At 36.9% G+C, this 26392-nt stretch overlaps 2 protein-coding genes across 5 annotated transcripts in view; both read right to left on the bottom strand.

The window, feature by feature from the left end:
• Positions 1 to 21162, bottom strand: part of ST18 (ST18 C2H2C-type zinc finger transcription factor) — a 113355-nt gene extending 92193 nt beyond the window's left edge. For all 3 annotated transcript variants that reach the window (XM_078072390.1, XM_036099463.2, XM_036099466.2), the window contains exons 1-4: positions 21129 to 21162; positions 20295 to 20398; positions 14087 to 14141; positions 11991 to 12021 (exon numbers count right to left, since the gene is read on the bottom strand). In XM_078072390.1, coding sequence (XP_077928516.1) covers positions 11991 to 12021; positions 14087 to 14141 — 86 coding nt within the window. In that variant the 5' untranslated portion in view covers positions 20295 to 20398; positions 21129 to 21162. The remainder of the gene's footprint in view (positions 1 to 11990; positions 12022 to 14086; positions 14142 to 20294; positions 20399 to 21128) is intronic.
• Positions 21163 to 21186: 24 nt separating this feature from the next.
• Positions 21187 to 26392, bottom strand: part of LOC118523456 (uncharacterized) — a 187464-nt gene continuing 182258 nt past the window's right edge. The window contains exon 4 of one of the 2 annotated variants that reach the window (XR_013447898.1): positions 21187 to 21280. The gene's annotated coding sequence lies outside the window, so the exon portion shown is untranslated. The remainder of the gene's footprint in view (positions 21281 to 26392) is intronic. The other variant, XR_013447897.1, reaches the window with a different exon arrangement.

The following is a 26392-nucleotide window of genomic DNA, read 5'->3' as shown; positions in this document are numbered from 1 at the left end:
TATATAAATGTATGTGTAATGTCTATCTCTCTGTGTGAGTATGTGTAAGTATATATGTGTACACACAAATCTGTGAACTGTTTTAGCAGCCAAGTATCCGATTGAATCAGAAATAACTTGCTTTGAAAGGCTGTCCCTGATTTAGAAACACTCTGCTGCAAATGAAGCCTACCAGTCCCACACATCACTTCCTGTAACCCAACCCCTTCTACACGTCCCTGGACCACCACAGCTTCTGAGGAGCCACTTCCTGGCCACCTCTGTCCCCAGACTGCACCATTGCAGACAGGCATGGTCCCAACATGGGTCTACTGTCTCCCAACCTAGCAGGCTGTTCGACTTCCTGGGCAACACACAGGATGCCCCTACATTTCCACTCACCAGTGGGGGTAGGAGTGAGTGACTATTTTGCCAATGCCTCCATTCAAATTTAATACTCTATCACATAACCTTTTTTTAAATCATGTTCTTATTCAGAATATTTTAAAACTGCGCTTCCCTGAGAACACCAAAGCAATTGGGAACCCAGTTCTGAGCCAGAGTTTGCTCATTTCATGTGGACAGTAGTGCTTCAGGGCATGGGAGAGCTCAGGATTCTCATTTCACCATTTGATCCACACATTGGTGGGGTGCTCTTCTGGGAGCTATCTTGTAAATCATTATTTATAAGGATGTTTCCATGATTAATAAGTATCACGAGGTTAAAAACCTGTTGGCAGGCTTGGTCTACAGTGTTGTCAAGAGATCATCCTCCTTTTTTTAGATATAGAAATAAATTGAATGTCAAAGCTTAATTCATTAAAGCACAAAATCAGAAGAAAAATAAAGACGTCTGGATCTTACAATACAAGCTTTTTTCTGATACATGATTTTTTACTGCTTTTAAAAATATGGGGCAATCTTGTTCAGGATGGGCAAGTGGAAGTGGGTTTGAAGTAACAGAGGGAATTGACCTCATATACACTCAAGGGAAAAGCTCTGTTCTTATCTGTCCCTTTTTTATTGACCCTGCCGCCCAAGCCACCCCAAACCCACAGCAGGCCAGGAACCAGGCTGATGGAAGAGATCGCCATTCAAGCTAATTTCACTCATCTTTACAGAGTGCCTGCTTTCTGCCCATAGGAATTGCCTAGGCAGATACATTCTTAGCCTTCCAACTCAGGTCAAACTCCCACCAGTATTAGCTGGCTCATCCCTTGTGCTCCCTTACATAAATCTATTTTTTAGAAATTATCACACCGTGTTTTCATGACCTTTAGGCTATTTCAAACATTGTGAGTTCTTGTCTTATTCCAGTGCTTTCTGTAGGACTCGGAACACATTCATGAAAAATTTTTCAATTGCTCCTTATATGCGTCAGGCACTATTCTAGATTTGGGAATATTATCAAAGTAATGAAGGAAAACAATTCCTGCTCTCAGAAAACTTAACAATGCCATGAAAAGAGACAGATTAGAAACAAGGTAATAAGTAGTTGTAACTGTATGTTAAAAGGTATTCTTTCTTTTTTTTTCCACCAAAAATAAAACAGGGAAGGAGAATAGGGAAGACTAAGAAATGAGGGCTTGGCATTTTAAAGGCTGAAGTCAGGGAAAGACTTGCTGACAAGGAAACATTTGAGTAGAGACTTGAAGCAAGAGAGGGAGGGAGACATGCAACTATGCAAGGAACAGCATTCTAGGCAAAGGGAATAGCATGTAAAGGCCTGAGGCATCAGCAGATCTGATCCAGGGAAGGGCATGGGCATACAAGGGGCAATGGAGAAGTCACAGAAACCAGGTCAGAGTGAGAATTTTGCCTTTCTTTTGAGAAAAGAGAAACCCATAGGGAAGCTTTGAGAAGAGGGGTGGCATGGCCTGACTTTCACTTTCGGCAAGGTCATTCTGGCCGCCTTGTAGAGTGAACAGCAAGTTGCTAAGGGGACGGAGATAAGGAAACTTGTGAGGAGGTTGCTTTAATAACTCAAGTGAACAGTGATGGGTTGGGAGCCTAGTAATAGCAGTGGACGTGGTGAGAAATGGTCAGACTGTGGATTTATCTTGAAATTCAAGTCATAAGAATATTCAGAGAGATTGCATATAGTGTATGAAGGGAAAAGTCAAGGAGGCCGCAGGGCTTTTGTGCTTCCCCAGTTACTGATATGGGCAAGGCTATGGATGTGTCCAATTTATAGGAGATTGTGATTTCAGTTTTGGATTATTAAGTTTGAGATACACATTAGGGATCTATTTGGAGATGCTGACTACACAGTTGGAGATACAAGTTGAAGTTTAGGGAAGAAAGGATTTATTTTCATGTAAATATACTAAAAGCCTAAATGAGATCATCAAAGGATCACTAGCAAAAAGGATCAAGGACACATCTGGGGGGGATCCAGTGTTTAGAGTCTGGGATGTTGAGGGGAAACTAGCAATAAGAACTAAGAAGATACAAAGAGCTAGGAGGAAATCAGGAAGTGTGTCATGTTAGGAAGCCAAGTTTCTTTAAAAATGATCATGGCAGAATGAACCTGCCAGTCCTTCCTTCAAGGAGCTCAGAGCTTAGTGATCCCGCAGGACAGGCTGCAGGCTTTGTGTTACCTTCCATCTACAAGGACACTGGGTCCTCCAAGGACAAAGGCTCTGGAGCAATTACCACAAATACTGTGATGAGTCTGGAGTCTAAATTCTCTCCATTCTCATAGGGGTGACCTGGAAGAAGGGAGTTTGCTCTGTGACTCCCACACAGGAAAAAAGGTGGAGAGTGTGCCCTCAGGGACATATTGCAATCATTTCCCTGCATAGGTTCACTCCCCGGACCCTGATTTTGAAATGAGTCCCCAGAATGCATCCCCCACCCCAACTCAGGATCATCTTGATGTGTGCCTCCCCCACAGAGGGGAGTGTGCCCCTGAACCAAGGTGAGGATCTTCAAAGAAAACCCATGTTCAAAAGCCATTCTTCTTTATCTACACTGTTCTGCACCTGGCTTCCCCAACCTTGGATTTCTTCTAAGTGTCCTTAGGTCCAGCAGTGGCTTTACTTTCTGACCTTGTGGCATGAGGTTACCCCTGTCCAAAGAGTCACTTGGCTGATCGCTCCATACAAACATAGAAATATGATTTTGTATTCCAGTTCTGTTTTCTCTTCCTGACTGAAAATGACCAAATGAGACCAAAGGAGAAGTTAACAGAATAAAGAGCACCTCACTTTTACATTTGACACTTTGATAGAATATATTTGGAGAGGAAGACACATATTGACGGTAAGAATATGACTTAGAAATGAATCAGAAGCCAGCTAGAGTAGTCTGGCTTGTATTTAAGGAGCCAGTGGGAGTTTCGCTGGCTAACCAGTATTGACTTTAAAGTAACAGAACTAGGGAAAGAATCTAAGAATTTGGAAGCAAAGAAGTTGTGGGCACTATATAAAAATAGTTAAAGAGAATCAACATTAAATAGAAATTCCTTTACAATGAATTACTAACTACATTATTTATTCTAAAAACAAACATTGGTGGACAATGTAAAATATTTTGTGAGTAACATCTTGTACTAGGGATACAATGGCAAATAAAATATTCTTTGTCCTTAAAAAGTTGACCGAAAAAAAGTGTATCAAAAAGGTATGTGACAGGGGCGCCTGGGTGGCTCAGTCGTTAAGTGTCTGCCTTCAGCTCAGGTCATGATTCCAGGTCCTGGGATCGAGCCCCGCATCAGGCTCCCTACTCCGCGGGAAGCCTGCTTCTCCCTCTCCCACTCCCCCTGCTTGTGTTCCCTCTCTCACTGTGTCTCTCTCTCTGTCAAATAAATAAATAAAATCTTTAAAAAAACAAAAAAAATTTAAAAAAAGGTATGTGACTAATACATTTTTTTTAGTTTTTCATTTTTTAGTGTTTTTTTTTTTTAATTTTTGCCACTCAAACTGTAAACTTAAAGGCAGGGGATCTGCCTTCTTTTGAATGGGTGGACAGATGGATGAATGAATAATAAAATAGCTATGATTCAATGTAATAAGTGCTTTAACACAGACAAGAAAAGTTGTGTTTTGAGTACACAATGGAAAAAAGTATTAGCCTGGGAGGTCACAGGAACAATTCATGGAGGAGATGACATTAGTCATTCGCTTTAAAGGATGAGTATGAATCCCATGTGGGAGAAGATAAAGGAAAGAATTTTGCTAGGAATAGACTATAACAGAGTTGAAATGGAAAGAGCATTTTATAAAAACAAGAATAAGCACCAGCTTTAGGCATGGGTTTTCCTATAGGAAATAGTACGGCCGTGAGATTAGAAGAACAAAATGTGAAGGTGAAGGTAATTAGAAAAAAAAATGCTTTCAAAAAAGAAAAAAAGAAAAAGGAGGGGGATGCCTGGGTGGCTCAGTTGCTTAAGTGTCCAACTTTTGATTTCAACTCAGATCATGATCTCGGGTTCCTGAGATGGAGCCTGGCTTTGAGCTCCGTGCTCAGCAGGGAGTCTGCTTGATATTCTCTCTCTGCTCCTCCTCCCTCTTCTTTCTCTCTCTCAAAGATAAATAAATAAATCTTTTTTAAAAAGAAAAAAAATGCTTTCTCCTTCAAAAAAAGAAAATAAGCAAGGAGAAAGATCATGCAAGGAAAATAAGATCAGGTGCAAAGGGAGCCAAGGAGAGGTTCAAAGGCAAAGATGAACTCAGAAGTTAGGTGTGAATAAACCAAGAGATTAAATGTAGCTATATTTTGGGATGGGGGTTGGGGGCAGCTAGGTGAGCTCAGAGGCCAGGACTGAAAGTGCTACACAGAAGTTTCCTTAGTCAAGAAGGCAGCAAGACTTGATATTTGAACACCTCTCCACAGTCACATGCTAGCCACTGTCAGAATCCCTAGATCCCAGTGCTGCTGTTAACCCACTGCTCTTTCTACCATATGGGCCAGCCAAATCCTAAGTGATGGTTTGAATTAGTGTTATGAGAAGTCACCCATTGTGAGGAATGAAAACTCAAGAACACCATGTTTTGGTTGTGGGAGCTGATCGGTCAACACTGTGGGACATACTTATTTCAGTTCACACTTTATGCAGAAAAAATATTGCAAGATGCCAGAAACATTATTTTTGTAAACATATCATGCAATTTAAATGGAACCTAAAAGGTAACAGCAAGAGATGAAATATTCTGCCTGAAGATTAAAGTCAATGTCCTCCTTCAAGAAGGATTGAGTTGAAACAAGCAGTAGTATTAAATAATTCTGTGTTGTGCTAGAGGTACTCAAAAGCACATTAGGGCGAGAAGATGCCAACCAAAGGGAACAAGTAAACTGTGAAGGGCCTGAGCAAGTTAGAAGGAACCTCAGCATATTAGTTACTAATAAGTCAAAGTAGCAAGGCAGTCATGAGACAAGGAAGTTGATAGAGATTCTGGATTTTGCTTGAGACACAGTCATTAAACTTTGAGAACACACTCTGAATGACTATGGAGTCATCTATTGAGGCATATAAAATGCTGTTTAAAAAGCATCCTTACATATTTTCTCTATCTAATGATCTGTGAAAAATATTTAAGGCAGATTTGGTTGATATCCAAGAGGTCAAAACAAAGACTCACAGGAGACTAAGGCTTTTGCTTTTTGCTACACTACTATTAAAATTGTTCGGTATTCTGCTACTTTTCATCAAATAGAAATGCAAACAATGGGTTAATAGAAGTCCTAGGTTCTGGGGATTCTGTCAGTGGCTAGCTTGTGACCTTGGAGAGATGTTCAAATGTCAAGTCTTGCTGCCTTCTTGGCTAAGGAAACTTCTGTGTAGCAAACAATCATTAACATTAACCCAAGAATTCATGAATTAAGAAAATCCCAAAGAAACCCAAACATTTGACTTTCCTGCCAACCCACACCATTGAAAATTAGCAACAAAGAGAAGAGTTTTTCCAAGTAAGTAGTAAAGTCTAAGTTAATGCTTCTCAAACTTTAGTATGCATGTTAGTAGCTTAGCGATCTGTTAAAATGCAGGTTTAGTAGGTCTACGATGGGCCTGAGACTGCATTGCTAATAAGCTCCCAGGGATGCCAAGCATACTGACATTCTGAGTAGCCAGGCTTCAGGTCACATTTGATCCCCACATTGGAAGTTATCTCTCCCTCTACACACCTGTAGCACTTTGCTCACATCACCCACAATGACGTCATCACATAACTCCCTGGGCTTGTTACACTGATGCCATTAATTTTCTGTCTACTGCAATCCCTAGCCCTGCATTTGTGCAGAAGTAGCACTGAATGAACAAATAGTGAAGGAAAAATTCATTCCTCAATCAAGAGTGGCAAATACTGCTGTGTAAAAAGATTTATGTTACAAAAAAAGAAGAGTTAAATGGATGAAAAAAATTATCTCTGTCGGTGAGCTCTGCAAATCTGAAAGCCACAGTGAGGTAAATCTTCACGTGTGGCTTGCGGTGGTGACATTTTTTCAGAGTTTTAGAAAATGTCTGATTTCTAGAGATGTTCGTGCCTTAGACTCTTTTAAGCCATTGGTTGACATAAGCCACCAATATCCTTGTAATAATATTCGAATGTAAAAATAAAAGGTAAAGAAAATAAAGCACATTTCCTGGTTCTTATTTTTTTTCCGAGAAATTTCACTCTGGATATTTACTTAGAAGCTCCACGGTATTTTACTGAAATACAGACATTATAGTTTAAAGTAGAACATAAACAATTAAGTTGGGGAGTGCCCCATCCCATGTAATCATAACTTTATATATAATATATACTATTTACACACATATATATATGTATATATATATATGGTGTGTGTAAACTGGAAAATACACAGCCATTTAGTCTCTAAGTTCAATGTGCTCTGAAGGGACAGGACCCCATTGTTGGCCCATTTCTAAGTGCCTGTCATCAGCCTCGGGTGGGTGTTAAGTGACACACACTTCCCACACTGTGAAAGCAGTCTTTGAAGTGCAGGTAGATCATCACCTGGGAGGTAGCATTTTGAAAGGAAAAACAAATAGAGAAGACACATATCTGTATCATCTCCTAATACTTTAATATAGACATAAAATCACATGCAATTCATGGAAAGATCTAGAAAGAAAGGACAATGGCCTCTTTATAATTGGTACTGTGGTGAATAAAGAAAAGGTGCTGGGGTTAGTTAGTAGATATATGTCAACTTGATTTATTAATTTATTGATAAAGTTCAAATAAATATTTACCCCAAAAGCGGATAATGAATTGGAATGCTGGTGTGTTAATGGAGGTTCATCAGCTGTAACAAAAGTACCGCTCTGGTGGGGGGAAGTGTAGATACTGGGGGAGGCTGTGCGCGTCAGGGCACAGGGTCTATGGGGAGTTCCTGTACCTTCCAGCTTCTGCTCAGTTATTCTGTGAACCTAAAACTGCTCTAAAAAGTAAAAACAAACAAACAAACAAACAAACAAACAAACAAAAACGGGAGGGGGTGGGCTTGGAATGTGAGGGCTTGCAGTAGTGGAAAATAATACAGAGGCTGCATCGGGTACTGGGAAATATGGGATGTGCCCTGGACCACACATAGGACCTAAGTTCTACTTCTAGTTCAGTCACTAATTACTCAGACACCTTGTAAAAATCACTTAACTTCCCCAGCTCATGAGTTAAATGTGGCTAATGTCATTTGTCCTGACTACCTCCCAGGCGGCTTGTATGGATCCAATTAGACACTGTGTGTTCTTTCAACCACTCACTCTACAGGCACCTATTGAAAGCCCACTCAATGGCAGGTTTAGTGCTAAATGTTATTAAAGGCTATGTAAGTACATAAATATATGATAGAATTATGGTTAATGAGATTTTCTTGTTATATAACAAACTCTTTTTTAAATTTCATTCTTATTGGAAGTCTCCCTAATCTATTTTAAGACACTCTATGTCCCTATAAGTACAGTAGAGTAAACAAAATTATCTCTCTGGAGTGATTAACTCATCTTATGCCTCAACGTCACATGTCCAACAACAGCCTACCCATTACCCAGAGGTGAGGATGAGGAAGGCAGAGAGTGGGCAAATAAACAATAATGCCTCAGGCACCCCCAGATGGACACTTCTCTTCTACATCCAATCTTTATCATCCGCTGCTTCGGTTATCAATCTCACTTGCCCCCAAAGTGGCCTATCATAAAATGAGTTTTCTTTAAGGTGTCAGGCTTTTGGATTCTAATTTATAGGCTTGGCAACAATATTTAGAAAGACATATTGCTAATATGAATGTAGTAGATATGTTATAAAAATCTAAAACATGAACTGAGCTCTGCATTTGGAAATCATAGCAATTAACCTTGTGATTTTTTTATCCAACCTTGTGATTACAGCTACTTATTTCCTTTAATGTGGATGATGGACTTATGGAAATCTTAATTTTAGAAATCCACTTATGTCTATTTTATTTCCTTCAGTTGTCATCTCCAGAAATCTCTGTGCAACAAGTAGTTGCAATGAAATCATACTTATCAAAAGAAACTCTATTCTCCCACCCCAAAATTGGGAAGAAAGCTATTAAGTATTAAGTAAAATGTTTAATTGATATAAAAACTCTTGTGAATGAAATAAGATAGAAGAAAAAAGAGAAAGCCATCTAAATCTGTAAGTCACAAGTTTTTCACATGCTGATTAAATGTTATGATTAAATCTATAGCCTATTGATTACAGACTTTATAAAATACTTAACATTTTAAAACTTACAAGAAAATGCCAAATGACATGGTTTTTAAATAAAGAAACAAATTATACAAAATAAAATAAAGTGAAAAGAGACAACTAAATTGTAATTTTCATTACAAAACTTGCCAACAAATTGGTAAGCAGCAATAAGACCACAAAAGGACAGTGGGATTTGACTCTAATACACTTAAGAGTCTTGAATTCATTTGTGTCTCTAAGTAGTCACATAGGAAAGCCATTTCAGAGGATAGAATATATTTTCCTAATTAGAGGAAGGGGCTGGATTGGTGTAAAACACTTTGCCAATGCATGAGACAATTACCAATATTAGTAGATGCAATAGCATTCAGATCAGATTAAGGATAATAGTAATAAAAGAAAAGCAGAGATAATACAATGGTCATGATTTAGAAGGACATGAGAGCACCTTCTCAACACCACCTGTAACCTGAATTGTGTTGGAGGAAAGACTGGAAATGCTAATAAGGAATGTGATTAAAGGTGGGCCTGTGGTTATAAATTGCTTTTTTAATGGTGATGATAGTAGCTGACATAGAGTATAATAAGAAGATGAGAATGTCACTATCAATTTTTATTAGTGTCATGAACAATATACAGTATATTTAAATTAGCTTCATTTGTATTAGTATTTTTGTAAGTAGTAGCTCTAGAAGCAATAACATGTCCAATGCATTCTAAAAAGAAGAACTAAATAAAGTTGCCAACGTTCCCTAGAAAATGGCCATAACTTTTACACTGGGGAAAATGTGCCACATACCCTAAGATACTCAGAATTCAGGTGCACAAAAATTCTAGATTCTGGAGCACAACAAATCTGCAGAATAAATTGGAGGAGCAATTGTAGTAAATGGGTAAAGTCATACAAAAATGTCAAAGACACTAAAAATATAACCTTCTGTATAAATTGGAATGTTTTCCCAAGATTTACATAGAATGATAGTTCAGGTCTATACCTGAGTCAACTTAAATCATGTAAGAAATAATTTGGAACCTATTCGGCCTAAGCATGAACATTCTGTTGAAAATAAGTAATTATAAAATTAAATAATCAGTTAGTGATTTTTATAAACTGGTTCTTATTAAAGAAAAATAGGTGAATTGGTTTCGCTTATGGATTTTCCCAGCAATTATCACCAGCTTTCTGAGTTGGGCTAATGACAAATTAGGTAAAATTGAATATCTGACAAAAAATAATTTGGAAAATAGGAAATATTTTTACTTTTAATCAAAATATCTTCTTTGTTTCAATTTCAGAAACCTAAGCTGTTGAAAAACAGGCCATAAAGTTTAAAATATAGAATTTCAAAAATCCAGCTGCTGACAATATGAATAAACCATTTCTTTTTGATTTATATTCTAGATGGTTAGTATTAATTGTGTATGAGAGAAAGCATAGCCTGGTGGTCGAGAACCTGGCCTGAGTCAGAAGTCTGGACTACTTACTAGCTGTGTAATCTTGCGCTAGTTATTTTCACTTTCTTCATCTGAAAATTGGAAAAACCATAGTTCTTAACTTAAAAGTTTATTGTGAGGATTAAATGAGATAATAATGTGAAAAAGAATGCTCAAGAGTGTGGTACACAACAAGACCTCAATATATATTAGTTTTATTGTAATTACTAAAGCTAACAGTGTGCTTAAATAGTAATCTCTATTTCTCCAGAAAGTTTATATTAAACATTTTTTCCCTACAAAGTTGCTTCTCTCTGCTAATTCCTCCCTTTTCCTCTATGAATTATAGATTTCTCCTTAAGCCAAAATACACACTCACTCATTCTTTCAAAATTCTTTTCTTTTCAAGTTATTTTTTAAGACATATCACTCAAAAGGCCCTCTTCCCTCCCAAGAATGGTTTGATTCCCTAAAAAGACTGACTGGAGACACAGTCATTTCTACAGAGAGCGGAAGACCGTGAGTTCCTGGGTGCCCTGTTTCTGCTCGGACCACTAGGAAACCATTGCCTAATAGGGAAACATCTCATGCACTTTAAGCCCTTGATCATTTTAAACTTCTTTTGCTCATTCTATAGGGAACATAAAGTCTCCAAGCAGATAGGAATTTTAAATGAGAGCAGATTTAAAAACAAGAAATTAAGTAAGTCAGACACTTCATTCATTTAATCCTGCCCTGATGTGTGGGTGCATTCTCCTTTCTGCTCAAGTAATTTAAAATGTAAAATGTAAACTTCTCAATCACAAAATTGGAAATGTAGGCAGGACCAGGGATTGCCTACTAACAAATTTCCGCAGAGAAGAGTATCAGCATGAAAGCTTGTACTCCATTCTGATAAATAGGTGTTCCACTAAATAAGTGAACCAAAATTGTGACAGAACGAATCCTCTGAAACATGGAAGTAACTAAGAGAGCCTTTGCTTCAGGAAATCACAGAACACAGTTGCCTGGAAAAATAACCACATAAACTGTTCATGGATACAGTGTAAATTTCAAGGTGTATCAAATGCTGTTCTACATCCTCCTGTTTTCAAACATTTCCCCAAGAAACACATATAGACCATTGTTGTTTTCAGAAAGGTGGATTAGATGGTAGGTTTGAGACTTTCTGGGACTGCAATAGCAAACAAGGGAAAAGGGACAAAGGACTCATCTTGCTCCTGACACAATTTCTCTAAAAAATATCACCAGTACAAAATATGTATGTCAGCATGTGTTTCTATTTTGAACGTACTTTAAAAAAAAATAAATAAATTACACCTTGACAGAGACTCTGCAAAAAACAAAACAAAACAAACTCCACAACTAATTGGAGTTTATTCTGCTAAACCTCTTACGATGGAATTTCCATAACATTGTCTTAGGTGCATTCATAGTCTCTAAGCTGGAAATGCATGGACACACCCACAAACCTACTGTCTTCCAATGACTACATTTAAAAATTTATATAATAGAATTATCTAATCATTTATAACAAAAACTGGAGAACTTGGAACTTGGGTCATTTGTTGATCAGGGTCACAGATGACAGTTCAGTTCTTCACTCATAACCAGTGCACAAACCAACCACAGGCGAGGTGTGAGCACAGAAGTGGCAAACACTCCATGGAGGAAAGTGGGAAACTACATTACAGCAAAATGTTGTTGTGTTTTGTTATCAAAAAGGGAGCCCTAATTGTTTTGAATCAATTGAATCAAATTTCCCTTTCTCTTCTCCTTTGGGGTATAGACTAATAAGCCTGTTGGCCTATTCCTCCCACTACCACAGGGATTCTCAGGTTTGAAATGTACAAAAACATTTTAATAATTAAAGCCAAATCGATACTAGAAAAAGTAACGTGGGACAAATCTTACCTGAGCTCCTGAATTAGAGAATCTATTGGCACTGTTGACAAAAAGAAAGGAGAAAAATCAGTTTGTAATTTTGAAAACTGTTTGACTGAAACTTTTCACCCACCTAGAGATAATGACCAATAAATGGTTAATCCAGACCCCACTTAACTTCCCACTGGGTGAATGGATCATTTCTGGTTCTGGTTCTTTGAAGTGGATACCAGTGGATAAATGAATATGGCCCAGAACAGATGATTCTGGGTTTAGTGCCTTAGGTGACCCTGGGACCTTGCATTCATGGATTGGATTTTCCAAATACCCATCTTTAAACATTCATTGAAAACATATAAGAACATGAAGGACTTGAATTATTTTTTAAATCAATTTTATTGTTTATATGAAATTTTTCAAAAGAATCCTAACTGACACTTTTATTGACATTAAACAAGTATTTATACAAAACTGGGAAAGTTTTACTAAGTGAATGTGTCCCAAGATTATGTTCCATAGATTTTAGAAAGAGAAAGATATGCTTCAGCGATGTTAGTATCAACATCGTTTTAAAAATAAGAATCTTGTAGAAAAAAGAGTTTTGATTTTTTTTCTGACAAGTGATGGGAATTAAAGAAGTTCATGTTTATAAATACCTGCCTACACAAGGATAAGCAGCATATTGAGAAAGACAACAGGTGGTTTTAAAGATTACTCATGCCGCACGAGAAACAGTTGTTTCATTTCTAGAAGAACATTTTGGCTCTATTTAAGGGTGTATATTACGTGCCAAAGAATTTAAAGTACAAAAAGAATTGCAAATTAAAAGACCCACATTTAAAAGTATGCTAGAATAGTGTGCTTTTAGAAGTCAAAACAAGGGATTCGTATAATCCAAATACAGTCCCTAGAATGCTCGTATTTATAGCAGATGTGAGCTTATCCTAAATAACAATACAAATCATTTTTTTCTTCAACTTGTATTCTATTGAGAAGTTTGTTGCATAAAAATTTAATGTTTAGAACTATTGCATTCCAAATATTAGGATATATGATGTAATTACTTTAAATGTAACTTGAAGTAAAACTGGGCACTAACATGGTGTGAAACTTCTGTTTGGGTAGAGAAAGTTCCTGCATCTTGTACAGCATTATTCTGCATTTTGTTTATCATAACTAATAATAACATGGTTACATTTTAACTGAAAAAAAATCATCTTGGAATTTATTAAAAATTTTGGGATTCTGGACTTTACTCAAACAGCCATTATTTACCTTGACCACAAAGATAAACATAGCTAAGGAAAGCATTTCATCTGATTAGCCACTTTCAACAGTAAATCTCAAAAACCCTTCCTTAGCAAGGCCGACCAGGAGAAGAGTCGGGTGGGGAACGGCTATCCAGAGTGTTTTCAGAGGCTATGGTGAAACTGCAGTTGTCCATTTAGAATTAAGGGTCACAAAAATATAGCTAATTATAATAAAAGTTATTTTCCTTAAGGGGTATTATTGCCAGTCAATCCTGTTTTCCAGATGTTTAGATCATCAAGAGCCTGTTTATATTTCAATATTACATTACCATCTGTTGGTTACAAAAAGAGAAGGATAACCGGCAAGTTAAACCTTTCAAACATTACTTTGCAGAGCTGCCGGAAATTCCCAGCAGGGACAGGCAAAAAACAAACATCATCATTTTACTTGAACTAAGTTTAGATTGGGAGCCACTAAACCAGATAACATAAAAATCAAAATCTGCTTTGGCAGTAAACTAACAATTCTGTTTTTTCCCTTGGCCATTAAAGGTCACTTCAATAATTTGGAGGTCTCCGTGAAGCATTCTTCCCTTGCTGACCCTTATGTTGTTTTGCATGATGTTTTAAATCTACTCATGATTGCATTTTGCAAAAATTAGCATCACACACATTGGGACTTTTCTGAGTCCTTTAGCTCCTGGTTCATAATATTTTGCCTTTCAATGCCATGATCGAATGTCCTAGCTTGATTTAAAAAAAGAAGCCCTGAGGAAGTTGTAATCATTCTGACTACACGTTAGGGACTGAGCATTGGAACTCCCATATTTTATGGTGTGATGGGCACGGTGTCATGGAACCTGCTTGCTAACTCACCCTTGGTTCCTTTAGAGCGGGTACGCAGCGTTTTATCTTCAGCTTCTGCATCCATCTGTAACATGAACACAAAGTCCTGAAGTCATTCCTTTGACATTGACCAAAATACGAAAACATGTCCTTGCAAGTTCTAAAGGTCATAATGAAAAATAGAGTAGCCTTCCATGCTCTTGAATAGCACCCTGCCTTGGCAGGTATATAGCTGCGACTGCCCTTGCAGTACATGAGTTTTGGAAATACTTTTATAGATGCTGAAACCAGAGGGAACAGTGACAAGAGGGCAGATGTCCTTGTCCATAAGTGTTTGCTATGATTCAAACACTTCTGGCATTACAAAAATAGGGAAAAAAAAAAAGAAAAGGATTATCTGCTTAACAGTGGTTGTAAAGGAGACAAAACCTCAAATGCCAAACCAAAAGGTTTCAGACTAATTTACTAAAACCTGATTCCTTTGCATTTCTAGACCCTGTCTGATATGCACCTCTTTCTAATTCAGGAAAAATGATCCCCTGTGCAAAAAAGCAACATGAAGGCAAATTCCTGAAATGCCCCCATTTCAAAATACCACTGGAAACGTTGATCATCAAATGATATATATTTACTCCCAGAATTCCAGAATAAATATTGGTTATAATTGTGCAAATCTGTAAGGAAAGTGAAATTTGAGTGCTGCACGTGTCAGCATCAAACTCCCTAAAACATCATTACTAAATATTTTAAATGTAATCAAATAAACTATCAAAAGGATGGAAAAACTTTAAAAGCCTGCTGTTTTTGTCCCTCTGAAGATGGTCAGACATGACTACTCCCATTGGTTTCACTAGAATCTTCCAATAATCTCTAGTTTAATTCACCTTTGCACATTATCAGAAGAATTCTTAAATGGAGAGAAGTTATTTTGCTTGAAATTGAGAAGCAGCCAGAAGGCACTGTCCGTGGTGCCCATCCTTACATCCTGACACTAGCGTGGATGCGGTATGACTGCGATGGTAATGGGAGGCGCATCTCTGCTCTCTCAGGCTGAGTTGTGATTGAAGGCACTGACCTGCCATAGACTTATAATAGGGGAGCAGGTGTGGCAATGATGGACTTTAATTTCCTTTAATAAACCTTTTATGTGCCACACTTTTACTGCCATTCGACGCTCTCCAAGGTCCTGCACATAATAGGTTCATTACTTTTGATTACTATAGTCTATTGAGACAAACAACTCCAGAACACACTATATATTATGTTCAGTTAAACCAATATAGACTATTTATCCATTGTGCATTTTTTCACCTGCAACACTACAGACAAAATTAACGACAGCTCTCGTAAGCTAAAACTATTAAAACCACCAGTACTCTTTTGTCATCATTTCATAATAAACACCACACCAATCATTGAACTGTTTTTTAAATTAGCAAACAAAAAGTGTTCACTGCTTTTGCTAAGCACAGTTGCTTTAGTCTAAATAAAATGGTCCATCGTTATGAATATTTTAAAACCACATAATAAGAGAAAACAATAATAAAACAGAGGTGATTTTTTTTCCTGTAGATTTTCCTTCTTTTAAAACCACATGAATTTATGACAGATGTGACACTGCCTAGGATTAAAATGGCTTGGTTTACTCAGGATGGTGAGCACTGCGTTGTGAAATCCTCCTCTTCCGTGAGTATCTCTGTTGCATATAAAGTGGCTCAACTCATGCAAACTCCCCTCCATGTGCTAAATGAGTAACTCAGTCAAGAGAGATCAGTAGCAGGAGGGTTAAAATGATGAAAACCACCAACTATTTCTGAGGATGCTACTTCTACGGGTGAGTAGCAACTCAACACAACTCTAACATTTTCCTGCCACACAGGTGCTGTGAGGTCTCCCCAACCACTCTGAAAAATCTCTCCCAAAAGGCAAGTGAAGATTGAACTCCATGAGTTTCTTTACCAAAACTGAAACACAGGTTGCAAAGAGTGCCAGCAGGCACATATAAAAGTTTTAGAAACATACTTAAATGGAACCTTCCTTATAACAGCTTTAAGACTAATTCCATTTTGCAATTCAGCTATCCCTTTGGACCTGACATGTCTGCAACCACCCCATGCAGCCGCCTCCCCATTAAAGTCATTGGAAGGAATGCATAAATATTCATGGACCTCTGCTTGATTATGCTTGGAATGCTAGCCTCATAATTGTATTTTGTGGCACTATTGTCCTCTTGATGGTGTAGCATATATATCCCATGTAAACATTTTAAAGACTGGTAAATCATTCATAAAGCAAAGTTTTCAAATTTAACTTGTGTGCCAAGTTGTATGAATGAAATGGATCGAGGCCATAATATATAATCCATCGATTTCACCTTCTTTCTCCGTTTCACAACCAAAGAACCATAAAAATTACTAAGTTCAGTGTCTACTCATGTCTGATAGCTCACTGAGGAATAGAAGTTCAGAAACCTAAAGCAATGTGCTTTCTTTTTAGGGGTGGAAGTTTTTAACATTCATGAGATGGCTTGCTCTCCTGACAGATCTCAATCTGAAGATAAGTCTTTGTTTTCTAAAACCTTATATATGGGTGTAGAAATTTCTAAGCATTTTTTATATGGACTATTCTCGTGGATTTTAATAAACTCCCAATAAGCAGACTTAATTTTTATAAAATCAAACTTCATATTCAGTGAGTACCTTGTTCTGGGAATGGTGCAGTAAATGTGGAAAGAGATTTCTATCTCAGTGCATGTGGGGTAAGTGTGCCAGGGTGGGGGTGGGGGTGGAATTCCCATCCTTTCAACTTCTTCCAGACCTATAGAGAAGGCCCACAGCTATGGCATGATTCAGGAGACTGACCTAATTAACACGTGCTACAATCTGGGAAGCTACACTTCTTGCTGGGAACATTTTTTTTTTTTTTCCTGTTGGAAGAGGAGACTTGATCATTTTTACTGCTGAAGTCCCAAATGCTATTGACAAGTCTCCAATGAATTTGGCAAAACTTAATGAATCATTTCCTTTCTCAAAACAGAGATCTGATTTTCTAAAAAAGCTGTCCTTTTTGAGGTTTCTTAGAACCTTTGTCTACCTCATTTCATTGTTTATGAATGTGAACACGTCAAGATATTTTCTGAGATCCCTATAATGGGTTCCTCCTGGCTCTGATAATCTACTTCTCGAAAGAGATAAAATATTGAAGGTAGGCTTTGCCATTTGTTTTTCCTGATCTGAAACTACTTTAAGAAAATTCATCTAACCTACAAGTATGAAAATTTTATGTATAAATATGTGAAAAGGAGGAAAAAGTGGTTCTTATCTGGTATTCATAATAAAGCCATGAAAAAATTTTTACAAGACTTCATTCCCCAGTTCTCTGGGAAGAGGAGTTAATACGAGGAGAAATGGCAAGAGGGAAAGAAACTTATGAGATAAAGAAGGCAAAGAAGTGAAACTTGCAGAGAGGATATGCAAGAATCAGCAAGTAATAAGTAGATAGGCAATGAAGAAGAAAAATGACCATAAAATAAAATTTAACTACTTAGTTGAATTTGGAAACCCCTTACTTAACATCCTTATATACTCACAAACCTGTATATAGGTGCACATCGTAAATTCCTACTTTTACTTGACCATCTTTTCTTACTGGCACTCACATCAGGGGCAATCAGCAGATCTCCTGTCCACATCACCCCAGTACACAGATCTGGAGCCTTCTTCTGGGCTGAAGAGAGAGTCCTGAAATCGCTGGTTTGTGGGAAGGAGACCCTCAAGGAGCAGGACACAGAATTTATAAACTCAATTTTGCTTTCAGTCACACAAAGTTCCCTTTGATTTTATTTTTCACTCAAAATCCTATTTTAACCTAATGGTAAAAAAATAAAAAATCTCCAAGTAAATATTTAATCATTTTTTAAAAACTGGATAAAAAATATCTCTTGGTGATGTTGAAGTTTTAGTTTTCCTCTCAACAGAACTGTAGACACTGATGTCCTAGATGATGATAGATAGATAGATAGATAGATAGATAGATAGATAGATAGATAGATATAAATACATATAAGTAGTCTTGAATTTCTTACTATTAATATAAAAAGCCATAGTGATCATAGCATTTCAAGCACACCTTCTCAAAATCCTGATGGAATTAATCTTAATACTGTCTACTTACACATAATCTCGTGATGGTAGCTACCTTTAATTTGAGAAGTCCTTCACATACACTCAACTTGCAATAATTTCCACTTATAACAAGATTTCATTGTGTTTCCCTCCTCAAGCTTTGTACTGGCAATGCATTTTTGTAGATTGTGCCACATGACTCTTGTTAGATGTCATTTCAAGTCCAGGGCATATGTGGCAATGGAGAGAGGAAGCTCTATGGCTGCCGAGAAGAGGTCCTGGGGTCCTCTCCATGAGGAGCCTTTTATCCTCAGTGGATGCTTCCTTTACAAAAATCAATTTTTAAAAAAAAAATCACAAAGAGAAACTCAGGAAGTTGGAAAGGCTAAACCCAGAAAATGAAACAACTGGAGGATGCCAGTATCTTAGAATGAAATTTGGCCAGATTGAAGAACAAAGAATCTTACACTGAGTGCCCTTTCTTTTGCTGATTTCTGGCATTATTTTCTTTTAAATACAGGTTTGGATCTGCCCAAAATGGCAGCAAAAGCTGTCTCCCTATTATACAGGGAAAGGACGGGAAACATGAGTTGTGATACTAAAAGAATAGTTTACTTGTTGAGAGAATATTGAGATGGAATGTTCAAGTATTTGTTTTCTCTGTTCTGACCCTCTTTTTACTTTTCTGGTTTTCTTTTCGTATGTTTCTTAATTTCTCAGAAAGAGTACATCAAAAAATGGATTTTTAAAAAAATGTAAACTAATAAAAACTGTTGTTTACATCATTCAAGATGTCACATTAATTTTCTCAACCTTCTCTAAATCCTTTATTCTAGATAAAATGAAAATTTTCTGAATCCTTTATCCTTATCTCTGATTCCAACTCCTTGTTCTTACCTCTATGTCTCTAATTATACTATCTTTGATTCTGTACAGAAAGCTAGAGAATTGAATGATGTGTCCCCTTTAGATTTAGGATACCTCTCTCGTCTGCCCTAATCTTTCTCACCCCAACAAACACCACAACTAAGGAAGAAGTAGACTCAGTCCACCATCAGATAAAAAAAAAAGTGCAGTTCTCTGGGAAACTCTTCTTTCTGAGAGCCAACTACATGCCCATTCCCCTTAGATAAGGAGGTGATTTTCAGAGGGATTTCCAGAGTCACTTGGAAATGCACTCCAGTAAAAGAAATCTTAGACCTGAGACAAGCTTGGGTAGCTTTATAAGGAAGTTGTTCTATTTTGAGTCTCATTTCTCATTTCTGAGTTGTCACTGCTATTGTCGACTTCATCCTGTAACTTCGCACAACTGGCAAAGCTGAATATAAACCAAAGCCATATGTTTGTGTCCTTTTGCCAAACGACTCCAGCAAATAGTTCTATTATTCCCTTAGGTAGCCAACGTGTGCCAAGGATTTCTATTAGTCGCTGTACTACGGCCTCTGAGTCACAGCTTTGTGACATAAGGGGGCAATCGCCAGCTTTACGTTTTAAGAGAATTTTTGTGTATTTTTTAAATATGCCCTGTTTAAGGATAACTCAGTAAGTAATAACTTAAAAGGGCCTTAAATTTTTTTTCTTGCTGATATATTGAGATGCATGCGTACAAATATGTAATTGTTAGAAGACAAGCTCCTTCATAGAGAGATAAATTATTTTTAATAGGTTTTTCCCAAGGACAACTCAATTCCTTACTTTCCAGTGTTTGTAGGAATTAACTTCAGAAGTCATCTATAGTACTTTTAAAAACATGCTTTTAAACTATCTCACTTGTTTATTCTTAATCCTTCAGTAAACTAATTTCTAACACAAATGAATTTAAATAGATTTTTAAGACAATTTTAATGCTGAACTTTTCTTTAAGGGTAAACATGTATGAGCAAATAACATAAACCAATCAATATGCAAAAGGACTCCACCTGCTTAATATTTTTAAATATTAAAGTGATCATGCTCTGACAAAAATCCCAATTCCAAATTCAGCACTAACAATAAATCTCTTTCAGAGCAAATCCATAAAATGCTGTTATAAAGGAGAGCGTTTATATAAATGCTTTGATTGGATACATTTTATTTCAATAGATTCTACTTTTTAATACAAAATGTTGCCTTACCTCTCTTTTTCTCCAGGTAACTTGTCTGCCAACTTGGTTTGCCCTGCTCTGTCAAAGTGACTAAATGTCTTTGTCCACTTCAGTGAGAAGTCCTTAAATTCATTCTGTTAAATCAAAAATAAAAGAAGGAAGGCATGTCAAATTAAACAGAAGATCAGTAGTACACACTGACATGAACAATAATGCATTGACACTTTTACCTGTAATCTGGTTGGGCTCTACCATAGACAGAACGAAAGATTTTATACTACAATATCAATCGGAAAAAGACTTTTACATTTTTAAAGGTAGCCACATTCATTCTTGTCTTAACTACTGACCTATATATATTACATCTCAATTTGGTAGATAAATTGGATAGTATTATCTATTACTAGTATTTTTACGATTATCACTAGTATTTTTACTTTTAACCACCAAAAGAAGTTCAGACAAGATTTGGAAAGTGCTCTACTCAAGAAATCACAAAAGACAGATTCAAAATTCATCCTTTTGTTGTTTAGAGCTCTCTTTAATGAGACTGTCATAAAATGCTACTAATGATTTTTGCCAATATTTTAACCTGCTTTCCATAGAAATGATTTACCCTTGTTTTACTTTGCATTCAGACATAACACATAGATGTGAAGAGCTGCTTCACATCTATTTTGTCCCAGGGATGGGAAGAGAATCTGTCTTCAGGCCATTTGGCTCTTCAGAGAAAACTTTGAAATTCAGCATAATTTCACTCAGCATCCTAGAGAGGGACTATTTATACAAATATCACATATATCAATGCACATCTAAAGTGTGTATATCTGGAAGTTCTGGTATTTTAAAACACAAGCCACCAACCTTCCGTGTAGAAGATTTCTATCTTCCTGTATTTTACCCTTTGCAGTAGATTGAAGTGCTTGGCTTTTTAACCATAGATTTCTGTATTGCTTGTAAGCTTTGACCAGACATTAAGCAGATGCTTCTTCAACTCAAGTCAGCAACTGTAGTTCCTGGGGAAAAATAGGTATAAAACTCTCTCAAGTGATAGAGCAGATTATTGAACATGATGTCAGAATTGAAAAGTGGCATAGTAGCTTGGGAATTCTTAGTTTGTGTTTGACTGCAACTGGAAAAAAAAAAAAAAGGCTTTCTGTACAAATGGCATTTGGCTGATTCTACTTCACTCTTCTCAGTTCAGAAAGAGTCCCGAAGCTTTCCACCTGCCTATACCCTTTTGTTTGCCACACTCTAACCTAAAACAAAAGATCCTGGAAAACAGTCACACTGGTGAGCAAAGCTCTTTCTAAATCCTGAAAGTAATGGCTTTTTGTCTAATACCCTATCGTGTTATGTATTTATTAGCAATACATTTTCCATTTATTTTCTCAAAGATTGCCAATAAAGAACTGAATCACATAAGGGAGTAGCTGTAAACCCTCTGAGTTCCCTAATGTCAAACTCATTAGCATCCGAATAAGCACACAGCAGCACATCATCTGCACAATTGCAATTTTTTACTACTTTTAATAGCGTTTCTCAAAGGGCTCATTTTCAACTTTCTTCAGTGGTTAGTTGGTTCTCAGGGGAAAAGTAGCTTCCTAACGCTGGCAGCTTCCACTCAACAACCCGGCCGTTTGCTGTCAGATGCATCAGCCCTCTGCCCTAACCCCATCTGCTGTCTCTCCTCTCCCTGGGGAGAAGAGTTAAGGCAGCACAGCTGAGATCAACTTGGAGAAGTGCACAGAGGGCGCCAACAAATATAAGTTTAGAAATATGATTTGACACAAAAGGGCTTGAGAAATCCAAGTACACCAAAATACAAATGGGAAATTTGAGCCCTTCAGAGGCTCCCATTCCATGTGTCTATCATTAATAACTCCACCCCCCACCCCCGCTTTTTGGAAACACACTCTTGGCTGTTACTAAAAGAAATCGTCCACCGAAATTGGTTCCCTCTGTCCCTTACATGTGTCCTATTATTTCAGGGAGGGGATACCTATAAAACCCATTTTTATTAATTGCCATACTTCAATCTCTTTCACTGATCTTGAGCCATTTTGTAAAACTTCAGGACTTACTAATATATTCATAGAAAATAGACATTCTGGAACAGTTAACTTAAGACTTGGAATCTTGACCAGGTTCCCACAATTGGCAAGAACATTAATTCTATCCCCCCTACCAGGATGAACACTTTTCCATTAAAGCTCATATTTTTATGAAACACCAATCTCAAAAGATAAAACCAGATGACAACCACCAAAGTGTTAGTAGCCTAATGGGTTACACGGTCCTTAAATGTGCTCTCTAATTAAGACATGGCTTTACTTGTTAAATGGAATCATCACAAAGTACTTCATTTGTCTGCTTTACTATATGCCAATAATTAGGGCCTCTCAGTTCTTTACAGCTGCTTCATGGGTGACTACTTGCTTCTGAAAAAGACAGTTCCTTCAACCAGTGATACATTAGAATGAATCTGCTGTGATATTTTTTAAAAGGGTATATCAGATTATGTTTTATTGGTGGTCTGGGGGTGGGGGTGGGAGCGAAGACCTAAAGTGATATGATGTGTATGTCAGTTGTATCCTTAAGCAGAGAACCACAGATTTACTTGTGGTTCCAAAAAAAATGCAATATTAAAAAAAAATCCTCCAAATTATACTCAAAGTGAAAAATTTGATGATAGGGCCAATAAGTTTAATAGGAAATGTATGTCACACTTTTAGCCTTTTAACTAATAACTAAAAGGAGCTCACCACGACCACCAATTTCTTTTTGGAATTTCTCATCAATGGAACCAGACTGTTGTACTTCAGTCAGGATGGAAATGCATGGCAGGGTCCTCTCAGAAGTTTGGAATGTTAAAACAAGCTGCAGAGACCACTCTCAGACTTAGTTTCTTAAGGAGTAAAATAAAAACAGAAGAATGCCAGCATGTTTACATTAGCACTGCTATTCTTTGAGGCCATGTCTCCACAACTTCTAACAGTCTTAATCTCCTGATCATTTTTCAAAGATTAAAGTCGTCAACAATTGTTCATCAGGTAGAATGATGAGAAAGGGGGGTTATCTTGGCTCAGTTTATTTTTTTGAATGTTAAAGCAAATCCTTTACAGTCCAGAGTTTCCAGGTTTATTTTTATATGAATCAGCAAGATAATTTAACTTAGAGTCAAATTTTGTAGAAACCTTAATATCTTAACCTGGACAATCAAATTCCTTGTTTTCTCATTTTACATGTAGCTCCATTAAATGTCTAATGAAACTCCAAACCCCCTATTTTGGAATTTCTAATCAATGAGCTATAGAATTGGTTTTTCCATCACAGTCAGAGATTGTATATTTAGAAATTGATGCAAAAAAATTATGTCAGCCTATCGCCACCATATATTTACGTGGTCAAAGACGGCTTTCTTCTGCCTAGCTCTCCAGGTTGATATTAGGGGATATGCTTCATTGGCTGGAGCAAACGAAGAGAAGTAGTGAGTTTCATTTAAGTTGTTTTAGGAAAAGAAAAATACTGTTTATTGGCCACCAGCTTTACTTTTACCATCAGCCCCTATTCAACTCCTGATCACAGTAGTGGTAGAAAAAAGAGCTTCGGCAAAACTGGAACTACTCTGCAGGAAAACCAGCTCTCGTGACAAAGTGGGTCAATGGCATTGCTTACTTTTAGGGAGAATGTCTGGAGTTTCAATCATCATATATTCAACAAGACTAATTCTTTGATATTAGCAACCAAATTGCCTTTCATGATCCATTTTGAACATTTTTTTGCTTCCCTGACTGATGACTGAAGTTCAAATATAAAAAAGCCTTCTTGTTATTCAGCAGAGTTTGTCATTTTAAAAAAATAAAAATAAGATTTGTCAATGTACAAAATTTCCATGAATGGATTTAATTGATTTTTACTGGTTTGCCTGGCTTTTTGAAATCTCTACCCTCTAGAATCTTTCAAGGAATTTTAAGTACAGGAGTGCTATGGCAACTCTGATCTCCTCCCAGAAAATGCAATTTTTACTTTGCAAATTGCTGAAGTGATACAGAGCATTGAAATAACTTCTGGTTTCCACTGTGATAGATATAAAGTAATTGTACTTGTACCAGCAGTCACTATAGTATTTGTATTTGTCTTTCCAGTACCTGCAAAAATTAAACACAAACCTCTTCTCCTTAAACTGGAAAGCGATGCCAAAAACTTGTGACACCCATATTTCTCCCTGCAAGAGGATTTAACTTTCACCTGATTTAAGTAACAAAATAGCCCTCAAAGATACTTAAAGCCTTGCTGCAATTAACATAACTGCATTTAGATGCCATTCATGACTGATAATTCCAACACCTTGTGGAAAAAAAAAAAAGTTGCATGCTGTAAACATTATAAACATATTCAAATAAGCTTAACACAATCTGCCATGCTTATTTCTGCCTAGATCATGGACCAGCGAAATGGTTAATGCAAATGGATTTATAATTTGCTTTGGGGGGCCAGTTTCTTCTCCTTATTTATTAGCCCAGCTGATGGGGCAGATTTGATGAGGCACTTCTGGAATAATTGAGTCATCACACAAAGAAGGCTGCTAGCATTCAGAGTGGTTTTATCAGCAGCAAGCAGGCCTGATTACTGACAATTACACTCTGATCCGGTGATGGAGGAGAAAGAGCCAACGAGTGGGAAATGTCCGTGTTTCTATCCAGGAATAATTTCTACATTCATTTTACATGCTAAGTGTTTCCTATCTCTGCATAATAAACTGTAAACAGGAATAGATGGCACAATGTCCCTTAATATTTCCTGGTAATGAAGACACAAATGTACAGTGAGTGCTGATAAATATAGATGAAACATAAGCTATTCTCCTAGTCTGTATTGTTACCTTTAAAACAAATGCATTTTTGTGGTAAAAGCATAATCATGGCTAATGCAAAAAAATGACAGAAGATTGAAACTGTCCTTGTAACTACATAGAAACTTTGTAAAAGTCCTGTTAATCACTGCTGCTTTAAAGGCTCAGGAGCTGAAGGTGAGATACTTGAAACCACATCATTTTGTTTCTCAACAGTCAACTGTGAAGAACTCTTTGGGCAAACACAGCAGAGGACAATGCCGAAAGTGACCTCCATTAGCACTCCGAGAGAGCACATCTCAATGCAACACTGAGAAAACAATGAAGCGGGCGCAAGTAGGCATCTTCACCAGCATGGACTTCCATTTCCCTTCCATCAGGCCTTTCGACAAAATGTTAGCCCCAAGATTGTATGATCTGCCCTGTAGAGAAAGGCACCGCTGTCTTCGAGAGTGGCATTTTTAACCACTTGTTTTATGGCATGGTTTATTAAGGTAACACTGTGAGCAAAAATGTATCTCATAGGGATATCTTATTAAATTAGTTTTCCTTCTGACTCAAAATCTAGTTCAAAATGCACAGAGAAAGGGAGTGTTCATATTTCTTAACATGCTGCTATATATTTTAGTGGGGAAGAAGGTTTATTTCCTGTAATATCAAGAGTTTCCTCTTTTAAAAAAGCCAATCAGGTGCGAAGCTCCACATAATGAACCTGCTTGGATCTGTTTGCTTAATCTTTTTTCTAAAGCTCCTTCCTGACTGCCAAAGAAATAAAAGTTATCCTCTGTTCTCCTGTGGTAACTATGGAAACTCTGTTTTATTAAACTAACCACTTAACTTCAAGGCTTGTGTTGCAACACTAAATGTGCTATTTTGAGTAACTCTATACTAAACAACCTTATAATGTCAAAACATTTGTAATAAAGTTCAAAGAGCACTTGTTGATTCAAAAAATGAGGTTTTTTATTATGTAAAAGGAATTTTCTCTACTTAATCTATTTTATTATATAGATTGTTACACAGTATGCTCGATATTTAGGCTTAGACATTTTCCATTTTCCTGATCCATATTAAAGAGACTTTTTAGATGTTTTCCAACAAGTCTGCTGTTCTTCCCAACAGTAACTATTTTTCATTAATATCTTCACCATATTCTGTAAATTTAAATTAAAAGGATAAGGTCATTTATCTTCATTATCTGACTACAAAGTACGGACTAGGAGAATCTACTGAAACTTACAAAAAACAAGTGACATGACCCTCAATTGTTGAG

The sequence above is a fragment of the Halichoerus grypus genome, chromosome 5, assembly GCF_964656455.1.
Source record: "Halichoerus grypus chromosome 5, mHalGry1.hap1.1, whole genome shotgun sequence".
Lineage (NCBI taxonomy): Eukaryota > Metazoa > Chordata > Mammalia > Carnivora > Phocidae > Halichoerus > Halichoerus grypus.
This window is presented reverse-complemented; position numbering and strand designations above follow the sequence as displayed.